We start from the raw sequence: 23366 nt of genomic DNA on the forward strand, positions 1-23366 counted from the left end.
GGCGCCTGGAGCGGCTGCTCCGTTTGCCCTATGGTAGGTCCGGCTCTGTCTATGGTCACCAGATATGCCCCAAATTTGAATTTCGATATTCTTAGTACAGTAATAAGTTTATAAAAGATTAGTTTGGGGAGGGCCCTGTTGATGGGGATCTCAGGCGAATTGCCTGAGATCCCCTTTTTGCTGATAGGATTACGCCATTGATTACAATGTCCGATGTTTGTCACTATTCATAATGGCCTGGTATTGTTTGTCATATAACTGTTAGCTAATAAAAATATATATATTAATTATTAAAGATTTTTCCGTATTAATTAATAAATTTATTCTAAACGTATATATAAACATACATTAAAATTTTAAAATTTAAATAAAATATATATTAAAAAGTAGGTGGCGTGTTGGAAAGAGCAAGGCAGCGCAAGCGTCGTTTGATCGAGATAATTTTGTAATTGATGTTGGTTGTATGTGATCGGTTCTTCATTTGGTTTTGAATCTGTAAACAAATTCAATCATTTTTGAAGTTTGTTAGAATCATTACTCTTAATATTAAAAGGGCAAAGAGGAAATAATGGACGAAAAAGATAACAAAGGTAAAAACAATTTCTTTTTATTCTAGTATTTTTCAAGGCTTAAACATACCTTTCACTTACATAACTTGTATTTTTTCCACGTAAAATCGATTATACTGCCGTATTTTATATGTAAAGTTATAATTAATGATGTATGTAACTATAATCAAGTATATTGTACTTCACTTCATCGATTTGAATGAATTTTGATCATTTTTTTGAGAAAATTAATGTTGTAAAATACACTCTGACTTTAAATTTAATCATTTCATTAAGTCTGTAAATTATACATAAAAATTAATTAAATAATAAATTATTTCGTAAATCAGCATTTAAAATTGAATAGAAGCATTATATGGACTACACATCTTTATATGGACATCTGACAAACACACACTGCTTTTTATTGAAAGCTTTTTAAGATAAAAGCCCAGTCGGATGGGCCGAATGATTTCGGTCTACTGTTGCGGAGAACCTGGGAATGAATCCGGATGGGTCGATAAACCTCTGGAGTTTTCCAGGGGTGGTCCATCTCCAATGTTTAGCCCTGTCTCTTGTTGTGGCCTGGCTGATTCCACTGCAGGCTTGAAACACCCTCATGGTGCCCACGGAGCAGGAAAAGTCATAAACAAGTGTGTGCTTCGATAAAAGTCTTCGATGAAAAAAAAAAGGATTTTCGTAAGTTTATTAAAGATTTCTTTAATTTAAAGATGTTTTCAGTCTAACAAAAGTCTTATATACCCAAAGAAATCTTCAATAACTTACAGAAACCTTATATTAAAGGCTTCTTTAGGTAAAAACTTATCACAAATAAAATCAAACTCAATATTTGTTAGTAATCTAATGATTCAACTGGATTTTGTAAAATAATTGTTTATTAAAATGTTTTAATTCAACGTACAATTGAGTTTGAAGTCTACGGAATTACGTAAAGTAAAACTTAAAATGTAAATGCTTTTAGCATCTCTATTTTTAAGTTTTTTAAATAAAATTTAGAACATAACAGAAACAAAATATTTACATTTGATTTTGCTTATATTTATTTTTGTTAAAATATAGCAAGCCACTTTTGCCAAAGGCATAATTGATAAAAATGCTTGATAGAACCCCAATTATCCGAGCCAACATAGACCGATGCTACCTCGGATAACCAAAAATGCAAATAAAATGAACAGCCACAGCAATTTCAGGTTAAAAATTATGAATATTAAAGATTTATATGGTCTGTTCCTTTTAAGCCTCTTTTCATATCTTAGTGAATTTAATCATATATAGGAACAACAATTTTTACATCATTTATTATGTAGCTAATATACATACAATACTTCCAAGGATAAAAATGTGTATTGTTGTAAGTTAGGTTTTAATATGAAGGGTTTGCCTTGCATTGAAGTTAAATCATGAAAGGTAACAGAAGCAATTTATTTTATAATAAATGTTATTATTTATAAATTATGGTATAAGAAAGTAGTGTATTCACTTACAGGTTCAACTCGGATAATGCAGAACCTCAGATAGTTGGGGTTTTACTGCATGTAGAATCAAATATTTCGGTGATATGAATAAATTTCACTTATTTTTTTGAGGAAATTAATGTTATAAAATGCATCTAACCATAAAATTAGAATTACAGAAACATAAAGTTTTTGTAGTAATTTTGCTTTGATTTTTACTTGAACTGAATGTAAAACAGTAATTGACTCAGTACTAAAACCAAATTTTAAAGTTTTTATATAAAATAGTCAAACTAAATAGAATCTGGCCAAACTAAAAACTGAAATTAAATTGATTTCAATGCTGATTTAATAATTAAATTATCTGGAACAGAAATAAATGCTAATTATTTTTGAAATAAAATACATTAAATAGAAAGAATAAATGAAGTGGATAACATTTGAATATATTATTAATGTTGTGGCTCAGAAACTAGTTTGGAATTTTGCAATTAACTATGGCTTCTGTAGTATATTAAAATTAATAACTCTTGTTATTTTTGTCCTTGTTTTTTGAAATACATTTACATTTTATCTTCTTAATTAAATTGAATTTTGTTTTGTCGGCAGCTTAAAAATGTAATTTAAATGTTAAGAACATTTAAGTGGCATTTTTGCAATAAATGGTTATGTGATGTAATAACAACATGGTTAGTCTCAAAATACTTCAATTAATTTTATTGTTATTCAAATTTGAAATCTTTAAGTTTTAGTTTAAGTTGCTCTTAATATTCTCAATATATTTATTTAATCTGCTCATGATCAGTTTTGGTAAATATACAATATAGAAACTTATTTTACTTCATAAATTTAATTTATTTTTTCAACTTTATTTTGAAATTCTGTGGAATAAAATAAATAGTTCATATAGATGATGATTAATTTTATTAATTGTTTTCTTACAATATTTTTAAATTAATATTTTATCATTACTTATTTTTAGACTTAAAAAAATTGATAGAAGTTTACAAATGTGTCACTGTATTAATAAATGAATAACTACTTAATTCAAGAAGCCAATACCTTTATTAAAAGAAACATTTTTGATAAAGTTTTGACTATCTTTATGCTCTTAATCATTTAGTTAACAGATTAGAATGATGTGCAGGAAACACATTCTACATCATTCTGATATATTTGTTGAATGATTGTAAGCTTAGAATTATCAGATATTTGCCTAAAGGTATATATTGTTGACTAATCATTTACTTTCATAATCTGCTTTAAAAAATCTATATTTTCTATTGTATTAAACATATTTTACAGGTGAATTTCACAAATCTTTTCCAGACTGCTGGAATGCACTGTAGTAGAAAGGACAAGTCTATATCAGAATGTGAAGGGTACATTTATGTTACATTATATGAATTTAACAAGATACAAAACATATCTCAGATTGCCAAAAACATACTTTTTAAAGGTTTTAAAGTCCTGCTTAAGTAATGCATAGCCCATAGCTCCCAGCCAAAATTTGTGAAACATCCTGTAACTCAGTTTTCACTAATTAGTGTTATTTTAATTGCATTTGATTTAGTTAATTTTAAATTAATTTTTGATTTTATGTCAAAATATTATCTAACTTAAAATTATCTTCCCATCTACAGTCTTACTATTGTTAAATTTATGTTATTATTATGTATTTAGTACTTATATCAATAAATTGTTATTATTTTTGATAGAGATGAGTTACAGTCGACCCCCCTATAATTACGATTCCTATAAAACTGCGAAAAAATATACGTATTTTGGAAATGTTGAGTCGGATTAGTCTAGAATCGATTAATTTTATGGAAGAAAATCTTTCAAACAGCCGTAGTCCATAAACTTGACATGTGTCAGGTTGTGATTGGAAGGATTCGTAAGAAATCGGATTCCTAAAGAATGGAACGTATGTATATCTTATAGGGGGGGTCAACTGTAAATTCAAAAACATTTTTATATAGAAATAAATCAATCACTGAATTTTTATGCAGACACGATTATTTCTTATGTCCATACCAGTGGTCAATGACACTACTATATCAACTCATCTCTATATAAAGTTAGCAAAAATATTCAAGTGAAGTTTTTTGTTGTTTGTCAATCCAATTTAGAAATTGATTCTTGATGCATTTTATCTATAGAGAAGGAGTCTATAATTATCTCTCTAATGAAAAATGCATACGAAGGCCGAATTGTTCCAAGAATGAACTAAATCTTTTAGTCTATTCTTGGAACAATTTGGCTTATAAATTAAAAGCTTTTAATTCATAAACAGAAACTGATCCAAAACTGGGTTGAAAAATAGTTCTAGTTTTATCAAATTGTGTTAAGTTTTCATAAAATATAAAACCCTTTTGTTTTTTATCATGAAACAACTCATGACAACTCATGAAAAAATTTCCGAAAACGGAAGGAATCCACGTGTTATTTCTCCGTGGATTCCTTCCGTTTTCGGAAATTTTTTTGAAAAATGGCACGTTACGTTTTTTCAAAAACATTCGAATTAAAGAATCCGGTTATAACGAAAGCTATAAAGAAGTAAGCCTGAAGAAGATCCCAGGAGGGGAATCGAAAACGTTCGCCGATTTTAAAGAATTTTGCACTGGTTAATGGTTAATTGTAGGTAGTCGTTGGTTTGGAGTACAAATAAACTTACATGTAAACATTCAGAGTTCACTTTTAATTAACTTAAACATAAGCAAACTCTAGCTCATCTTTTGACATTCTCAAGGAATTGTAAAAAATTTGTAAAATGTAAAAAATAAACTTACGTAAAGTTAATCTAGCAGAAATAAAAATCAGAAATTAACAATAATTAAATAGTAATAAAAGTTTTTGTTGCTTTAATGTATTTTGCATACTTTTCGTTTTTTATTCTTAAGAAAAGCTTTTAAGGAAAACAAGTGTAATTTATGTAACAATAGCTCCAGCATAATTATGAATACACCATGAATTAAAATGAAATTCAATGGTATAGACATTAAAATACATAAGACAGTAGAAGATATTTGATTTTTTAAAAAGTTTAGAAGTCTATAAAAGGTGAAAAGATCAAAAACCAACAACCAGGATAATATGTATAAGATAGCTATATATTTAGATAACTGAGGTATGAAATCACATTTAAGATATTTCAAAATTCAGTTATCTTTCTCCAAATGTAACTAACAACCGTGTAAGAAACAAAAATGAAAATCTATATTATTTTGTTTTTATGAATATGCATTTCATTTTTTTTTTAAATTACTTTACATTTTTTTCGAAACAAATAATAAAAACTTATTTATTCAGATTTCTAGAATTAAATTCAATTTAGATAATTGAAAATATAATAATCTGGAATTTTGAAAAATTTGAATTGTTGAGTATAAAAGAAGTATAATTATATAGAAAATCAAGCCAAGATTATAGTGATAAATGAATTACCAACCCAGAAGTTAGCTAGTTAATTATATAGATATTGCATATTTTAGACTAAAGTTTATCATCATTTTGTATTAAATTTAATAATTATAAATATTCTGGAAGAGATGATCTGGAGCTGGACTGAAACTTGCAACTTCTGAATATTGTATAGATGTGTGGCCAATTACTCTACCAAGCTCTGTTCAATCTTTGCTTCCAGACCAATTAACTTATAAGATACAACCAATGCTGTTTTCAGCCAGAACACACTGGTATGTCGTACTGGCATAAAAAGTATTGATAGCTGTTACTTACAGGGCATGTCCCAAAAGTAAGTTATAAAAAACAAACTTAAATTATTAAATTTTTTATGAAATATGTTAAAATTAAATTAGCCATTTGAAAGTATACACAATCTAAGCTTTTTTCTAATAAAAAGGTAAAAATCAGAGGGTGCTAAGTCCTGAGTATGCATAAGGTAATGCTTGCACAGTAATGCAGTTCCCCATATGTCAAGATTGGCTAAAAAAAGTATGGAAGTAATGGACCATCCTGTGACCATAGTCAAATTGTAATAGCCATTAAAAGCAGACCATTAAGCTGTCAACTTGTGCTAATATTAATAAGATAATTTAATAAAATTAAAAATTAATTTTAGTTTATTAATCCTATCACAGGATGTCAATGTAACAGCTGCTTTTAGGCTAAATTCTGTAATTAGATTAAGTTAATTAAAAATTAGCTTAATTCTAGCTCAAAAATAATCCAGCTTTTAGATTTGCAAACTGAAAATATTAAAACTACTGATAAGTAAATTTGCTTAACTTGAAAGACTTTGTCTTGTTTATATATATATATATTATTAAATTAACAATTTATTTTTAGGTAATTTTTAATGGTTGTCTGAACTTTAAATGAAATGTTTTAAACACTTAACATTATTTAATGTTACAGAATGTTCTAATAAATCCTAATTTAAGTCTTAATAATGATTATTCTTTTTTTCTTTCTATTGCATGCTTATGGTTCCAACATCTGTTCTTTTTCTATAAAATATCCTTTTGTAACTATAATAGAGAGGTTGCGGCTGAAGTTTTCATCTGTAAAATGTGAACGTCGAATGCCACTTACAAGATAGCAGCGCTCGACATTCACATTTTAAAGATGAAAACTTCAGCCGCAACCTCACTAATAATATAAAACTAAACATTAATAAAATTAGAATTTGTTTTGATAGGATTTAAACCTTGGATACCAGATAGTACTATGTTGTACTGTACATTATTAAGTATATTGTACTATATGTCCAAAAAATAAATATAATCATTCAGTTCCTAGAGTGAAAAATAAACAGCAGAAAATTTATGTGAATGTTTCCAGATAATAAAAATACTAAAGATGTGATCAAATATTCCATTAATAAGCACAAGTTTATACAAAATATGCAAGCTTGATAAATACAACAATCATATGTTGTTATTTCTGTTTTAGTTTAACCATCATGGACAGTTTGTTATTGTTTTACTGTAAGATGCTGACAGTGATAAGATGGTACATAGGCTGTTTCATGAAAGGAAAAATGTTGGCAGGATAGAATCAGGCCAGTCACAGATAAATGTTTCCAACATTCTGAATGTGTTGCAGTGCCATATCAGAGCTTTGAGTGAGATTTCAAAGAACAGATATTGGCCATCCAAGAGTTAGTTTCTCAACAGGAATGCTGTTAATAATGCATAATGATAGAAGAATGTCTAGTAGATAGCTCTCAACAAAACTGTCTATAACCACCAGTGTTAGTTTTCTGACAAACTGTCTATGGAATGCTTTGGGTGAATATCTTTTTGCCAGATGCTTAGTATATTGCATTCCATTGTACACTAAGCACAGAAGAGCCTGTTTAAGTTGGTTTTAAGAATATTGATATCAGACCTTGAATGAATTGGGCAATATTATGTTTACTAACAAGTCCAGGCAAATCTACAGAATGATTTTTTAGATTATAATCTGGAGAGCATGGGGAATTCCACACTCAAGATTCTACTGTCTACTTGTCTAAATACAATGGAAAGAGACCAGTTTGAAGGTGATGTTATCATAGTCTGGAGCAGCCTTATACTTAAATGCCACACTGAGTTCTATGTTTTTGCAAGGGTGCCATTAGTGTAAGAAGATAGAGATAAAGTTTTGGAACCACATGTGAGACTTTTCGAAGATCCTGTGAATGTAAATTTCATAGACAATAATGTCCATGCACATGGCTGCATTCATCAATGACTTCTTTGATAATGCAGATGTTGAAAGGTACTGTATTTGAACCTAAATCCAATAGAATGCATATGCATGCTCTATGGCAGTGGTGGTCAGTGGACCACTGATGATCTGTGAGAAAATTTTGGTGGTCCATGGAGAAATTTGGACATTGGTCAACTCAAGGTTGTGCAAAATATTACAAAAGAAATGCAAAATGCTTGGTTGCTTTTTCTCACTTATTTGGGATGTTTTATTCAAATCTAAAACCACACACAAAATGACTCTTATCATTAAATAATCAACAATAAATAAATGTGTGAGTGCAATTGTTGTCCTTTGTGGAAAAGAACAAAGAATCCATAAACTTATTTCAAACAAGCAGCAATACTAATTTGTTATAATTAATCAAGTGAATTTCATATTAATAAAGCAAAATGAAATTTTTATGATTATTATTCTATAGATGTTTGTGTCAATTAAAAAATTGATGATAGTGGTCCACAGGATTAAAAATTGTGAGTTTAGTGGTCCATTCAATCAGAAATGTTGGGGACTGCTGCTCTAGGGAGACATGTTTTATCTCAGCAGCCTCCACTAAGCATATTCCAGAACTTTAAGGTAATCTTCAAAGAATACACTTTTCTCTTGACAGCAGTGGCGTGCCGTCATTAGAAGCGTTGGAAGCGCCGCTTCCCTCGTATTCTCTAAAAAATAAATAAATATTAATTTTAATTATATGAAAATAATCGCACAATATTTTATTATAACCGCATTATGTATCTTATTACAAATTTCTATACTACACGTGGAAAAAAAATTGCTATTGTATATTAGAATATTAGTGGCGGAGTGGAATCTCCTGTATTTTCAGATTACGAAAAGCCAGATTTGCGCATGCGCTTTACAGAGCACCAACCTCACCCGGTTTAGCCGGTGGAAGCCTACGACCTTGGGTGAAAGCTGCACACATATAAAGATTCCAATTCTATCAAGGACCGGTTCTGGGCTGTTAGCCGCCTGCCCACTAGATATTTCGATTACGTGAATAACGAGTAGATTTATAACTTAACCCAACCGATAAGAATTTACTGGTATGTTTTTATGATAGTTCTGTATAGTTGACAGGAGTTTAAAAAAATCCATTAAAATATTTGATATTTTTATTCCGCTCTCCGATTTTATATTACTCACGGATTTCAATGTTAAACCAGTGATATTACGATTTCGTATATCCCATCTTTAAGGGGATGTAGAAAAAAACGTGTACAATTCTTGTATAATGTTAAAAAATTAACTGTTACTTTGACAGCATCATTTACAACTAAATTTAATGAATGAGAGAGATGCACGAGGTACAGAAAAAGCTCTAGAATTTATTTTCCTTAAATTTACGATTTATGTATCCGTTTGTCATAAAAATTTGTCTTTCCACTTTTTTCCCGAGACTACAAATATTCGAGTACAAAGTAACCGGTTTCGACTTATTTCTACTTAAGAAGTAGTTAAATAATTAAGCGATTAGGGAATTGGGGACATAAACAAAACCCTGATGAAAGAGCCGAAATTTTACTTAAACAAAAGCTTAACCGAACCATCTCTAGCCGAGTACAGTGGAGACTGATTTCTTCGTATTATTAATGTAATAAAGACAGAAATTTTTCCAGTTCAATGAGAGTGACCGAAAAGTTGTAAATTTTGGAAATTTCTGAGGACACTTGGTCCTAAAACGAATTAGTTAGAAAACAAATGACTATTAAGTTTAACATATTTAGATTTTTACAGCTATGGTGAGAAACGTTTAAAATCTACAACAGCCCTGTCGCGTCCTTTGAGATATACTAGTGATGCGACAAAAGAGGTATTTGACATTGACCGGTATCGGCACCCTGGGGATTTGGCAGTCCGCGTGTATGCACGCTCTGCAACCGTCTTCGATTCCATCCATTAGCCACTCGTAGGGAGCTATTTGACTAAGTGCATTGTTTTAAGATTTAAAAAGTAAAGAATATTTTATGTTATTTTTATGTACGTTTCTTTACAAAGCTATATTTAATTATAATTTTCTTTAAAAGTATATTCATATAATTGAAGAATATTTTGTATGTACCGGTACATCCACCACATATTTTATTTCACCGAGTAAGTTTTTATTATTTTATTTTTAATTGTAGCCCTTATATCGTGGCTAGCGATTCGGAATGTAATTGTGATATTAAAAATGCATTTAGAGAAGTCTACGGTTTTTACTGGCTTATCGAATAAACGATACGAATGGACCCTAGACCATCACTGACGCGCAATTGACTGATTGCCCCTGGATGTCGGCTTCTTACAGAAACACAGCTTCCCTATAGTCAAATGTCACGGCACGCCCCTGCTTGACAGAGCCAATGAATGTTATAACCATTATGAGCAATTGTTGTGCAGGAGGCAATCACACACCATATTAATCATTTTCTGTGCAAAAAGATTTACAATAATGCTTAGTACTTTTTACTTTCAGCTGTTATATATAACAGGAAAAGTATGGTAAATTGTTAAAAATGACTTCTCCAAAAAATTTACATTTTTGATTTGAAACCTTGAAATGTTAAGAAATGAAAAAAAAAATGTGGGGTTTTCTGTATCTATGGATGTTTGTGTGTTGGAGACAGCATCAACTTGTATGATGGGGAATGAACAACGGTCAATTAGTCGCTGGACATCTGGGTGACAAAATAAGAAATCAATAATAGAACTTTTTATTGTTTTCTTTATTAAAATGACTATTCTTTTCTATTGATTTACTAACTAAGTAAATTTAAATAATATTTTTCAAGAAGCGAGTTAAATGAGTTAAAAGAAAGATTTTGTAATTAACAAACATTTATACATGTTACATTATTTATTTTTTTTTACAAGTACAGTGGAACCTTGGTATACGATCTTAATCCGTTCCTGATTGTTGGACTTATACCGAATAGGACATGTACCGAATCAACCTTTCCCATACGAAGTAATATAAAAATGATTAATTCGTTCTCATGTAAAAAAAAATGGCTGGCTTTAAACACCTCGCTTTCCTGGCTGGTTCCTGCTTGATTTTTCATGAGATCAGCATATATCTTTGTACCTTTCTCGCAAATAATTGCTTCTGATATGGTGTCTCTAGCACACTGTTTTTCAGTTATCCAAAGCAAAAGCAATTTCTCAATATAATTTAATGTCTTCGATCTCTGTTTAGAAATTGATTTAACCCCTTTCGCAATGTTAGCAGATTTAATAATGTTTTTATTTTTCACAATTGTCAATATTGTCATTCTTGGAATATGGTATGCAACAGTTAAAATCTCGAACACGCATGCCACCTTCATATTTTTCAACAATCTCTTTTTTCAGTTGTGATTCTAGTCATTTTTTTAGTTTTCTGTTGCTTTTCATTTGCCTTCTTGCAATTCATGATTAATAATAAAATTTTACTTACAAATTAAAATCAGAAGAAATTTAACAAAGTTATAAACTGTGGCACCGCGAACGTCCAGTCTGGTCTAGTACACCGACAGTTGTTCATAGATGGCGCGTATAATTAAGTTGTATACCGAACAAAAGTCGTATACCAAGCAAAATTTGTTTTGTCCAAACAGGACGTATTCTAAAGCAGACGTATACCGAGGTTCCACTGTAAATAGAAAAATCTTGAAGGACTTTTGCTATCTATCCCCAAAATGAACAAATACAGGTATCCTTCATACAACACAGTTTTGCTCAAAAACCGGTTTGAAAATTGAGGATATTCCCCATACAACATGACTTCTGGTTTCACTCTAACATGGTTTTGGAAATCCTCTGTATAAAATTTCACAAATTTTAAGTGTAAACTTCATTATTCAATATTTTTTTTTAATTCAAGTAAGCACATATGTTGTCTCAAATTTGCCCACAGATTTTAGAATATTGAAATTTTCATATTTTGGGATTTTATCAGGTATACTTTAATGAAAACTGATAGGACAAGGAAGAAAAAACTTGCACTAACTTTTGTATCAACCAAGTATTATTGTTGTTGCTCTCAGACTTTAGCCCTTAAGACTATCACTGTGTTTTCTTTCCGTAGATTAATCTTTCTATTTAGTAAAGTTTATTTAAATAACGTCACACTATCAGAACCTGTGACCGGTGCTCTATGCGTATACGTATACGCATAGAGCACCGGTCACAGGTTCCGATAGTGTGATGTCATTTTCATCCCGGTGCTGAGAATAGAATAGTTCCTGCATTTATTTAAATATTTTTAGATAAGTACTATTAAACTTTTTTAACTTTAGGTAGGTAATCATTTGTAAAATGACCAACAAAATACAGCAGTATCTGTGTACTTGAATACAAATTCTTGATAAAAAGTTGCTTGGTACTCGACCGAACACACACAACTTGCTAGAACAAATTTTTGATTAATAAGTATATTTTTATTTTGCAACCTCCTTTTTATACTCCGATGAAAGAACTCTTGTGAAGTAATAACTATTTACTATTGCAACATCCTCTTCACATCATCCATATGAAAATGTTGCCAATACTTCTGATCAAGATCAACAAAAAAGCCATGATGATGATGATACTTTGTAAAAAGAAAATTCCCTAGTTTAACTAAAATTAATATTAAAGCACCATACAGTACTTTTAATTGTGATTGTTAATTAATTATTCATTGCTTTAATAAACATGTTTCTCTTAGTGACGAAAAAGAATAGTATACTTTTGCTAACTTCTGGAATGTAATCCTATGTTTTGCATTAGTCCTTTGTTTCATATAGCAAGGATTTGCATAATATGGCACTTTTTTTTGGAATGTAACTGCCTTGTGTACAAGGGATACCTGTATATGTAAAAACAAAGACATTCTGATGCCTTTTGTCAAAAATTTCTGAAATTTTGTAATGACATTTGTATATTGGGAGAATTGGTGGTTAAAGGTAGAGGGGTCATGTCTTTAGTGGGATTGGACTTAATGAAGATTTTATTCATTATGAGCATTTACAAATTTTTATAAAACTTATTTCTGCCGTCTAAATTAAGCTTTTTGCTATTTTATAATACAGTAATACCTTGAACTTACGCGATAGGTGGGACCAAGCGGTAACCGCGTAAGTCGAATTTGCATAAGTCGGGGTATAATTTCGCATATAAATACATACAAATAATTTTTAATTGGGGCTGGAGACTAAAGAAAACAATAATTTAGAAAAAAATGTTTAATAAAATCTTAGATAATACATATGTATAACAAATTAGGCCTATATTATTTTACAATTTTTCACATTTACTTNAATAATTTAGAAAAAAATGTTTAATAAAATCTTAGATAATACATATGTATAAGAAATTAGGCCTATATTATTTTACAATTTTTCACATTTACTTGATTATTACGCCATAATTTTAACATTGTTTCTATCTCAGCGATAATACTGTGACGTTTACGAATGATGCTTGAATTTAAAGATTGAGCATTTTCCACAGCTTTGAGAATTTTTTCTTTGTCTTTTATAATTGTTCTGACCGACAATTCCGGTAGATCAAACTTCTTTGCCAATTCACAAATTTTCATTTTTGTAACAAAGTCTTTAATAATAGGTATGTTCGTAAAGTCAAATGAGTTAAACGCATTAGTAATGAATCCTTCAAAAAGTCTAACAAAACAGGAATAACAATGACTTCATTCTCGCTTAACTCATTTGACTTTATGAACATACCCAATGTTAACTTTACATTCCAAAGATAAAGTTTTTCTTTTCTTATTTGATGCAGAAGAATTAGTTCTACTTCGTTTGGATGACATAGTAGAGTCTCTCAAGTAGGGTTTGCGTCCCGGGACGTCTTGTGTCTCGAAGTCCCGGGACTTTTTCTAAATTTAATTGTCTCGGGTCCTGGGACATTTGGGTCAAGACTCGAGACACGCTTATCGAAATTTTATTTTCAAAAGGTTAGCCGAGCGACGCTTCTTTTGTTCTCCCTTCTGTTTACAAATAAACAACGCAAGTGAGGGTAATTTACAAGGCCGTGTGACTTTTAACCTTACTCTGTTAAATGTTTGTTAAAATATTTGCACACTGGCCACCACAGCTCACAGTCGCAAAATACAGATTTTTTTACTTCGAATTTGAATAAAACTGCATTTATTGCTTTTGCGGAAGATCCGCATTACAGACTTTTTGAAAATATCCCTCGTATCTAAACGCCAGATTTGGAAATAGTGGACGCTGAACCCAGTACCAGTAGCTCTACAGTACACAATGAACCCAATGAGTCGTTTCAAAGTCAAATGGAACAGGAGGCAATAAAAAAAATCGAAGAAAATGTACCCGAAATTTTTGCAAAAAGATCAACAGCAGCATTAAAAAAGGAGTTCCAATTATTTGAAGAAACCAGAAAACGTACTGAAAGTTTGTAACTGCTTTATAAAGCTTTAAACACAATAAAACCGACATCTGTTGAAAACGAGTGTGTGTTCTCCTTGTCCCGAGACATTATTACAAAAGTCAGAAACAGATTGTCAGACAAATTGTGAATGCTCTGCAAATGTTTTTAAATGCCTATTTTATTAAATCAGAAAAGATGTCTAATTGCTAGTTCATTATATTATTTATATGACTAATGAATAGAAACTAGGTGATGATTATTAATGATTAGTATGATTACTAAATTGGTTTTATGATTTTAAGATTTCACTGCCAAAAAACGAATTTATAATTATAAGAATTAAACATACGAACTGTTTAGATTTTAATTAACGTTATAAATGTTAGGATTTGAATTTATGTTCAATAAATGTTGATTTTTACTAAAATTGCCTTTTTATTAACACATCTCGCCAAAAATGAACTCGATTCTAATTTTATTCCGAGAAGTCTCGAAGTCCCGGGACGTCTCGAGATTTTGATCGTCGGTTGTCTCGTGTTCCGGGACTTTGAGAATGTCGAGACTTCGCAAACCCTACTCTCAAGTCTCTGTAGATATAACAAACACAGAAATAAATAACACAAAATAAATTGTAGCTATGTGTGGATTCCGCCAAACATGTAAGCTGAACAATAGTGTGGGGGGAGTGAGTAATCAAGGGTTTCGTGGCGCTCAAACAAAAGACGAATCGACGAGATTTGAAAATCGAGTAACTCCGGGTTTGCGTAAGTCGGGGTATTACTGTAATAGGTTGTGAAGGATGAAATTTGTAGGTAATAATATTGCCAACCGGCAATATTATTACCTACAAATTTCATCCTTCACAACCTATTGAGTCTGACCCATCTCAGAGTGTCTATGAATTATCGTTGAAGTTTGGTATTAGCAAACAAACAATATTAACTCATTTAGCTGAAATCAGTAAAGTGAAAAAGTTGGATAAGTGGGTTCCACATGAACTGAATGAAAAACAGAAACAAAAGTGTTTGGAAGCTTACTTGATGTTGCATTCTTGTCACAAATCTGATCCATTTTTGAATTTAATTGTCACTTGTGATGAGAAATGGATCCAATATGATAATTGCAAACATTCATCACAGTGGTTGGACAAGGATGAATCACCAAAACACACTCCAAAGTGCAATATTCATCAAAAGAAGCTGATGGTGACTGTTTGGTGGTCTAGCGCAGGTGTGATCCATTATGATTTCATGAAACCTGGCTCGTCGATTACAGCAGAAATATACTGCAACCAACTGGATAAAATGATGCAAAAAGTTAAAGAAAAACAGCCTAGATTGGTCAACAGATTGACTCCTGTCTTATTGCATGATAATGCTAGCACACACTGCACAAATGACTGTGGCAAAACTACAGGAATTGGAGTTGGAACTTCTTCATCCTCCTCCATACTCACCAGATCTAGCTCCCACTGACTACCACTTCTGCAATTTGGACAACTTTTTAATAGGAAAACAAATTAATTCTGTCAATGCTGTAAAACTGGCCTTCCAGGAATTCATTAACTCTTGTTTGCCAGAGTTTTATAACACCAATCTGAACAACTTGCCACTTAAATGGCAAAAGTGTATAGACCAGGGGTGGCCAACCTTTGCATAGCATGCGCCAATTTTTTGATAGACGAGTTCACATGCGCAGTGGCGTACCGTGAGTGTTAGCAGCCCGGGGCGGAGAAAAATTTCGGCCACCCCTTATTTAGGTATTTCAATTTATAAGATGAAAATTTAGATTTGCCACAGAACGAGCAATGAAAGATGTGGTTGTAGTGTAGCTACCCGTATAAAATAGTTCTATATGACATCAGTGGTGTACATGAACACGAATGCATCGTGTAACGTACAAGCAAAAGAAAAAAAAAAAAAAGGTCAACAGGTCGATTGCACCGAATTGTGTAAGAAATACACTTGCCAAGCCACACTGTAAAAAATTAATTTCCTATGTAATATTCATAATCGCAATGAAGCCAAATCTGGCAATGTTGCTCGGAACCAACTGAAGCGCCACTTGTAGTCGTCCAATGCGCCAAGTTTGGCCACCCCTGGTATAGACAATATGGGTTCATACTTTGATGAATAAAATAATTCCTTATATTTGTAAGTTATCAACCAACTTTGCCTTTTTTCCCACAAATTTCATCCTTGATGACTTAATAATTATTAATAAAAAAAGTATTTTAATAAAATATCATAACAAATGGTGCCACTCACAGTTTTAAATTCGTTTGCTTAGAAAGTTATGTGACTAGTTGCTGGATTTTATCCTTAATGTTTTCGGTTTGATATAATTTAGATTAAATTTTTGCTTTTTAATTGTTTTCTTACATAAAGAATACAATATTCTGCTTATATATTAGGTTTCACATTGTCATAGTAGTCCCAGAAATATAGACCAAATTTATGATTATTCTTATTTTTGGACGTCAGTGTATTTAGGCTTCACATCAATATAGTCTGCAAGGGCTGTACATTCTTAGCTAATATTTTCCCTAGACTTTTAAAAAGTAATTAATTAGTTGAAATTATTTACTAATTGTAAATATTTTCGATTCTTCTCTGGGTTAATGCTTCCTGATGTAGCTCAAATTTGGATGATTTGCACAGACTTATCACACCTTGATGAAAAGGAGTCTAAGATCAGATTAAAAAATATATGCTTTATTAGTATTGGAAGTGCATTTTGGACTTATAGTCTCTCATCAGTCCAAAAAGCAAGCCTAGATGGAATTTCTTGTATATGTACATAACACGATGATCTTGCTCTCAACTGAATTGTTAACCAAAGACTGTACTGTACATTTACCTTCTGAATAACAATTTTAAATTGGCAATAACACATAAGTAACAAACAATTATTTATTGTGACATTGTTACAATGCCAGGCTGCACTTTTTAATCATATTTTAAATTTATTTAACTTAAAATATATGCTCTTCATCTCAAATTAGTACTGTAGTGTCTTGCCCCTGTACATCATAGGTTTCCTTTTACAATAGTCCTGCTAGTGATCTGTCTAACTTCTTTTGGGGGAAAGTGTTTGAATTGAAATAACATGGCTTCTGGTTTGAATTGGAAGTTTGTATATAGTTAATTGGGATCTCCTGCTTCTAAGGTTTCCATATCTGGTCTTGTCTTTCATCTATCTAACTCCATTCTCGAAATTAAGGAAAGACGGATAGACGACAATGGGAATTTATAGGTCAATTTTTTCAAATTGCAGTCCAAAACATTAATTGTACACATCTTTGTGCACAGCTAAGAGGAAATATTTTACTCAACTTTTTAATCAACTGTGTTTTTAACTACTATTGTGTACAATTAATTTTTTACTTGTGTGCTATTGTTGATTTAAAATTTTTATTCAGAAGATAAATGTACAGTCTTACAGATTAACAATTCAGCAAGATTATCATGTTATGTACAGGTTGATTGAAAAGTTACAGAAATTTAAAAAATTAATAACTTTCAAGCTATTTACAGTAAGATGATGTGGTTTTCACAGAAATGCTTAGAAAGAAGTTGGATTTTTTTAGGTGTAATAAAAATTTTAGTACCAAAATAGTTACGTTTCTTGCCATAGAGGGTGCTTGATAAGATTACATAATTTCTGTAGTTATTACTAGAGCTTACACTAAGAATTTTTTTATTTTTTATTCTTACTTTAACAAATTACAAATGCTTTCAGTTTCCTACAGTGCCATCTATTGCAAGAAATGTAACTATTTTGGTACTAAAATTTTTGTTACACATAAAAAATATCCTGCTTCTTTCTAAGCAATTCTGTGAAAACCACATTATCATACTGTAAATAGTTTGTGAGTTATTAATTTTTAAAAATTTCTGTGACTTATGAATCACCCTGTATATATACAAGAAATTCCACTTATAGTCATCAAGGCTAATTCGGAGTTTGGTTTACTTCAAATTCATCTAGAAAGTTATAAAATAAAATCAATAAAGCTCTTTCATAAATATCTAATGATATTATACTTACTTTGGATGCTTTTATCTGGAGATAATGAAATCAGTTTTACCTGCAAAATCTTGAAATCTGTTTAGTTTTTAAATAGGCTTCAGGATCTGAAATTTTACTTTCTATTTCTAATCATACTACTGCATTATTTTTATCCTTGAAATAAATACTGTTTAATATCTTAGGTTGTTATAAAAATAATGAAATATAGACAAATATAAAGCAAATTATACCAACACATGCAGAGTTTTGTTCCTGAAGAAATTATCAATGGGATTTTTGATACCTTCTAAAGAACGAAATTCTATGCCATTTAAATTATTCTGCAAGGAACAAAAAAAGGAGGGAGCAATATCTGGAGAATATGCAGGGTGACTCAAAACACCCCAGTTAAAATCTAGAAGTTTTTGGCACACATTTAATGATATGTGTGGCCTTGCATTATCATGACAGAATACCACTCCATCAATTTGCAAGTTCCGGATGTTTTTGAAGCACTGTAGCCCTTAGTTCAGGGGTGGCCAACAGTTTTTACTCCCAAGATTGGAAAGAAAACTTTTTCCACAGACCAAACCAGAGGCTGCCCTAGGAAGATTTTGAGGTGGTGCAAGATATCATTGTGGTGTCACCCCATAGAGACTGAATTGTAGATAGAGATTACAGATACATTTTTCACATTATCATGCTTTATCAATGCTCTATGCTGTACCTAAGAGATTTGTAATGGAGAGTTAACTCTAAATGCACAGTGAGTTGTTGATCTTTTTTTTTATTTTTTAGGTTTCAGAAGTTTTCATTGAGCTATTTGGACTTCAATACCTAATATTGAAAGATTGATTGTGGGCCACATAAATTCATTAGATGAGCCGGGTCTGGCCTGCGGGCTGTATGTTGGCCATGCCTGCCTTAGTTCATCCAGTTGGAGACAATATTTATTTGAATTAATTGTTTGGTTGTTGGGTAAAAGCTTGTAATAAAGAACCCCCTTTCCAATCCCACCAAGCTGAAATCATTACTTTTCTGGGATGCAAACCAGCTTTAGGCTGCAGCACTGGTGGATCACCTGGCTTACTTCAAGATCTTTTGTGTTTAATATTGTTATAAATGATCCATTTTTCATCTTATTAATCACTTTAAAAATGGATCATCATTGCATTTTAAAAGTGAATCATAAACAGAAACACGCTCAATAAGGTTTCATTCCCTTAACTGATGGGAAACTCAACATCATAACAGAAAGTGTATCCAAAGCTAGCCATATGATGTTTGGGATATTTTTAAGATGTCAGCTATCTCGTGTTGTTCTATGCCAATTATTTTGAATTAAAGCCATTATGGGCTCTCATTCTATGGTTGAAGGCCATCCTGACCGAGGTGCATCTTTAAGAGAAAAATCTCCTGCCCCAAATTTTGAAAACCATTTCTGGCATGTTTGATCAGTAATTGCATCTTCCCCATATATAGCACACATTTTTTGAGTTTTTGTTATATTTTTTCCTTTTTGGAAATAATAAAGCATGAGATGTTGAAAATGCCCCTTATCTTCTATTTTAATATTTTCTTTTTCTTAAAAGGTAACAGAATTTAAAAAAATAGCTGTAACTAAACTTATGTTTTAAATATGCAAATATTCATAATGTTCACCTAAACAAGTTAAAACTTGATAAGCACAACAGAGGTGACAGACAAGTGATTATGTAAATACTTGAATGAACTTTCAGTTCAGCCAGTACATTTAAACCAATATCCAGCACAAATATTATTTTTCCTTTATACATTTAAAATTGCATGTTATGAGATTTTATTTTTAAAACTATTTTATATTATTAATTATTATAAAATGATAAAAAGTTTAATTTTGAGGGTAGGCATGGGGTTTTATAAAAAATTGTAAATGCTAGTAATGAGTAAAATCGTCATTAAGTCCGACCCTACTGGAGATACACATCATCTTTTATCTCCCCACCCCCTTAACCTTTAACCATCAAAATTTAATACCATCAATCCCCCTAAAAATCAAACTTCCCTGCAAAATTCCAGAATTTTTCAACAAAAAGCACAGGAGTTATTAAGCTTCATCATATATACAGAAATTACCTCTGAATTTTTTGCATTTCTTGACCTTTCAAGGTTTCCCTGAGTATAAAAATGTAAAAATCTTGATGGGTCATTTTTTGATTGATCACCATACTTCTACTCTGTTATATATAACAGTCAGGAAAATAAAAAAAAGGGGTCAATATTTCATATCACTGTACATTCAAAAAGGGACAAATATATTAGAAAAGTAAAATTTATTTTGTTCAGTACAAAATATCAAACTTTATTCCTCAATGTTTACAGAATAAAATAATTCACAGTTTTAAGCATTATCTTCCTATTTTTAAAGGTATTTATAATTACTAATTTGCTCTGTATTATCTTGAATTGTGTGTGGAGGATCTCCCTGTGATGTTTTATCACGGACCCAATATTTCCTAGTGTTGAGATTGACACTCCTTTTTTGGAGGAGGTGTCATTCAGGATGGAGAGAAGGTGTGAACAATGTATGTGTGTGGTGGTGTTAGACACAGAGGCATAAACTTCATTTACAATTAATACCTGCTTATTAATATACAAAAGTCATCTTACAAAAATCAGGAGATCTCCTTTGGTCCTTAAAACTAATCTGACGCACTGTGTCCAGGTGGGATGCAATGTTTGTGATGAGAAGGTTTTCCAGTTGGTTGTTCTTGAACAGCTGTTCTAAATGGACAGTCTCTGATGAAGGTGAAGAACACAATTTGTTGTTCTTGTATCCAGGATAAAAGTTCTCTGACTTGGCTGGAGAGCTCCTGGCTTTCCGAAAATCCCCTTCTCTCTGTGGAATGATCTCTGGCCTGGTGAAACAAAGAAGGTTCGGTTATCGTCATGAGTGAAGAACACCAAGGAAATCTCATCTGTCCTTGAATTTGAACCTCTTAAAGGTTTTGCATCTCTTAATTTTTTAAAATTAAGCCAGGACAATTTAATTTACAATACAGAAAATAAATTCTCTATTAGACAATGCATACATAATGTGTACAGAGTCAACCTTTTATTTGAGGCTTCTCACCCACCTCCAAATGTAAAATAGAAGCCTCAAATAAAAGGTCGACTCTGCCGTGGAATTGTCTTATCCTTCATCTGCATGAGAAAGGACTGATTGTATAAAGACATATTATGTATGCATTGTCTAATAGAGAAATTTATTTTCTGTATTCTAAGTTTTACAACTCTAATCAGATGCTCTGGTTGGTCATGATCTCTATCTTCTACCCTTCCGATTGATCCCTAGTTATTTGCCAGGACCAGTCAAGACAGAATTTGGAGATTGGACACCTGCCGTAATTGTTTATTGAATTTTGAATTGAATATTGAATCCACCCATAATTCACAGTCAAGTGTTTTTACCTCAGTTGTAAATATCACCAGCTGCACCCATGTGACATTCAGTTTTATTAAATATTCTATCTTCCTGTTTTCACAATTGTTGGAGAAATTGGTCTAATTCCCAACCTGCTCTCTCGTGATATTTTATTTATCAAAAGCATTTTAATTGAATCAACTTTTCTTTTTAAACAGATTTTGGTTGCGGTTTTGGTCTCTGGTTGAGATCTCACATGTATTTTCTTTTGTTTCATCATCAATTATAATAATAATAATAATAATTTATATACAGGGTGATTTAAAACTTGGGGTACAAACTTTTAGGGGGAGGCAGAGAACGTAACAAACCATATTGACATCACAGGATACACTAAGATTAAGTAATGACAAGACAATAAATGATGATAAAATCTTTATTTGGCCTTCTAGCACATTAGTATAGTGATTCTGATCATATATTCCTATGTGAATATAATTTTTTTATGCTCTATGCCTTTTCTAGAAGTATGTATCCTGAGTTTTGAATCACTTTGTATACAGGTATATATACTTAACTGTCAATTATACATAAAGCTATTGAATGCCCTTTTCAATCATTTACATTCTACCAACTGGCGGGGTTGGACTCTCATTGGGGCAGATGCCTCAAAATACGGCCTTTGGAGTGGTTCTTCTGGCTCATACGGTCAAGGAAACTTGGTCGCTACACACGAGCTGCAGCGTCTTCAGTGCGGAGGCTCTTGGCATCCAACGGGCAGTTAATCTCGGCGCCCGTCTTAACACTCCGACGGCCATTGTCTCGGATGGCAAATCAGTTTTCCAGGCAGTCGCCAACGTTAATTTTTCCTCTCCAGCGGTTATTATTGACCTAGCTGCAACCATCAGCTCTCACCCAACACCCCTTGAAATTGGGTGGACCCCTGGTCACGTTGGCATCAACATAAATGAAGAGGCAGACCAAGCCGCTAGCCATGACACTCCCATCGGCTCCTGGTGGAGACCTCTCATGGCACGCGACCTCATACGCCAGATGTGGGAATCAATCATCTGCAACTACACCGATACCTGGTCTACCATTCTTCGGGGAAAAGGTCGCGACCATCTTTGACCTTTTGCCCCTTGGATATACCACCACGCCTTGTCTCGCCACACAGAAACCCTATTGGCTAGACTTTGAACAGATACGGCCCCCCTGAACAATTTCCTCTACTCTCGACGCCAAAGCGCCTCGCCAGATTGCCCCCACTGTGGCTCGCCAGAAACTTCCGCACACTATTGGCTTGTTTTCCCAAAATACACACGGGCCCGCCAAGAGCTAGACCGTCTTTTAACCGTGGACCTGACGATCGTCCGTACCTTAACTCTGATATACTGTCCTCATACCGACCTTCCTCCTTGCCAACATATCGAAATCTTGGAGCGTTTTGTTCACCGCACCAACCGCTTTACCTAAATTCAAAGCGGAGTGATTCAGAGAAAAAGCCAATAGGCTAGAGTCTCCATATTAATAAGAAAGAAAGAAGAAGAAAGATACATAAAGCTAATAATATTTATAAAGAATTATTATAAGTAAAAAAACAAATGTAGAGAACTTTGCAAAATACTAGGGTAAATTTTTATATTATACCTTTTTGACTGAGCTACATTAAAATTAATTCAAATTAAATCTTCTGAAAATATTTGATACTTTATTTGCAACATTGGCCCAATGCACATGACAACTTCTGACCCTAAACTTTAAAATCCACCTGAAAAAAAGGTGTACTTTTTGCCCAATAATCAGGAGCAAAAAAATTAAATAAGTATGTTTTATGTGCAGGAAATGCATGCA

The 23366-nt window shown here is 32.0% G+C and overlaps 1 protein-coding gene across 1 annotated transcript in view; it reads left to right on the forward strand.

Annotated features, from left to right (window-relative positions):
- The first annotated feature begins 405 nt into the window (after positions 1-405).
- LOC111632078 (YTH domain-containing protein 1-like) overlaps positions 406-23366 on the forward strand; it is a 144084-nt gene continuing 121123 nt past the window's right edge. Inside the window, exon 1 of the mRNA XM_023376433.1 lies at positions 406-590. Coding sequence (XP_023232201.1) covers positions 569-590 — 22 coding nt within the window. The 5' untranslated portion in view covers positions 406-568. The remainder of the gene's footprint in view (positions 591-23366) is intronic.

This window comes from Centruroides sculpturatus, unplaced genomic scaffold (genome assembly GCF_000671375.1).
Source record: "Centruroides sculpturatus isolate CEXI.00-Female unplaced genomic scaffold, Cexi_2.0 scaffold724, whole genome shotgun sequence".
Taxonomy (NCBI): Eukaryota; Metazoa; Arthropoda; class Arachnida; order Scorpiones; family Buthidae; genus Centruroides; species Centruroides sculpturatus.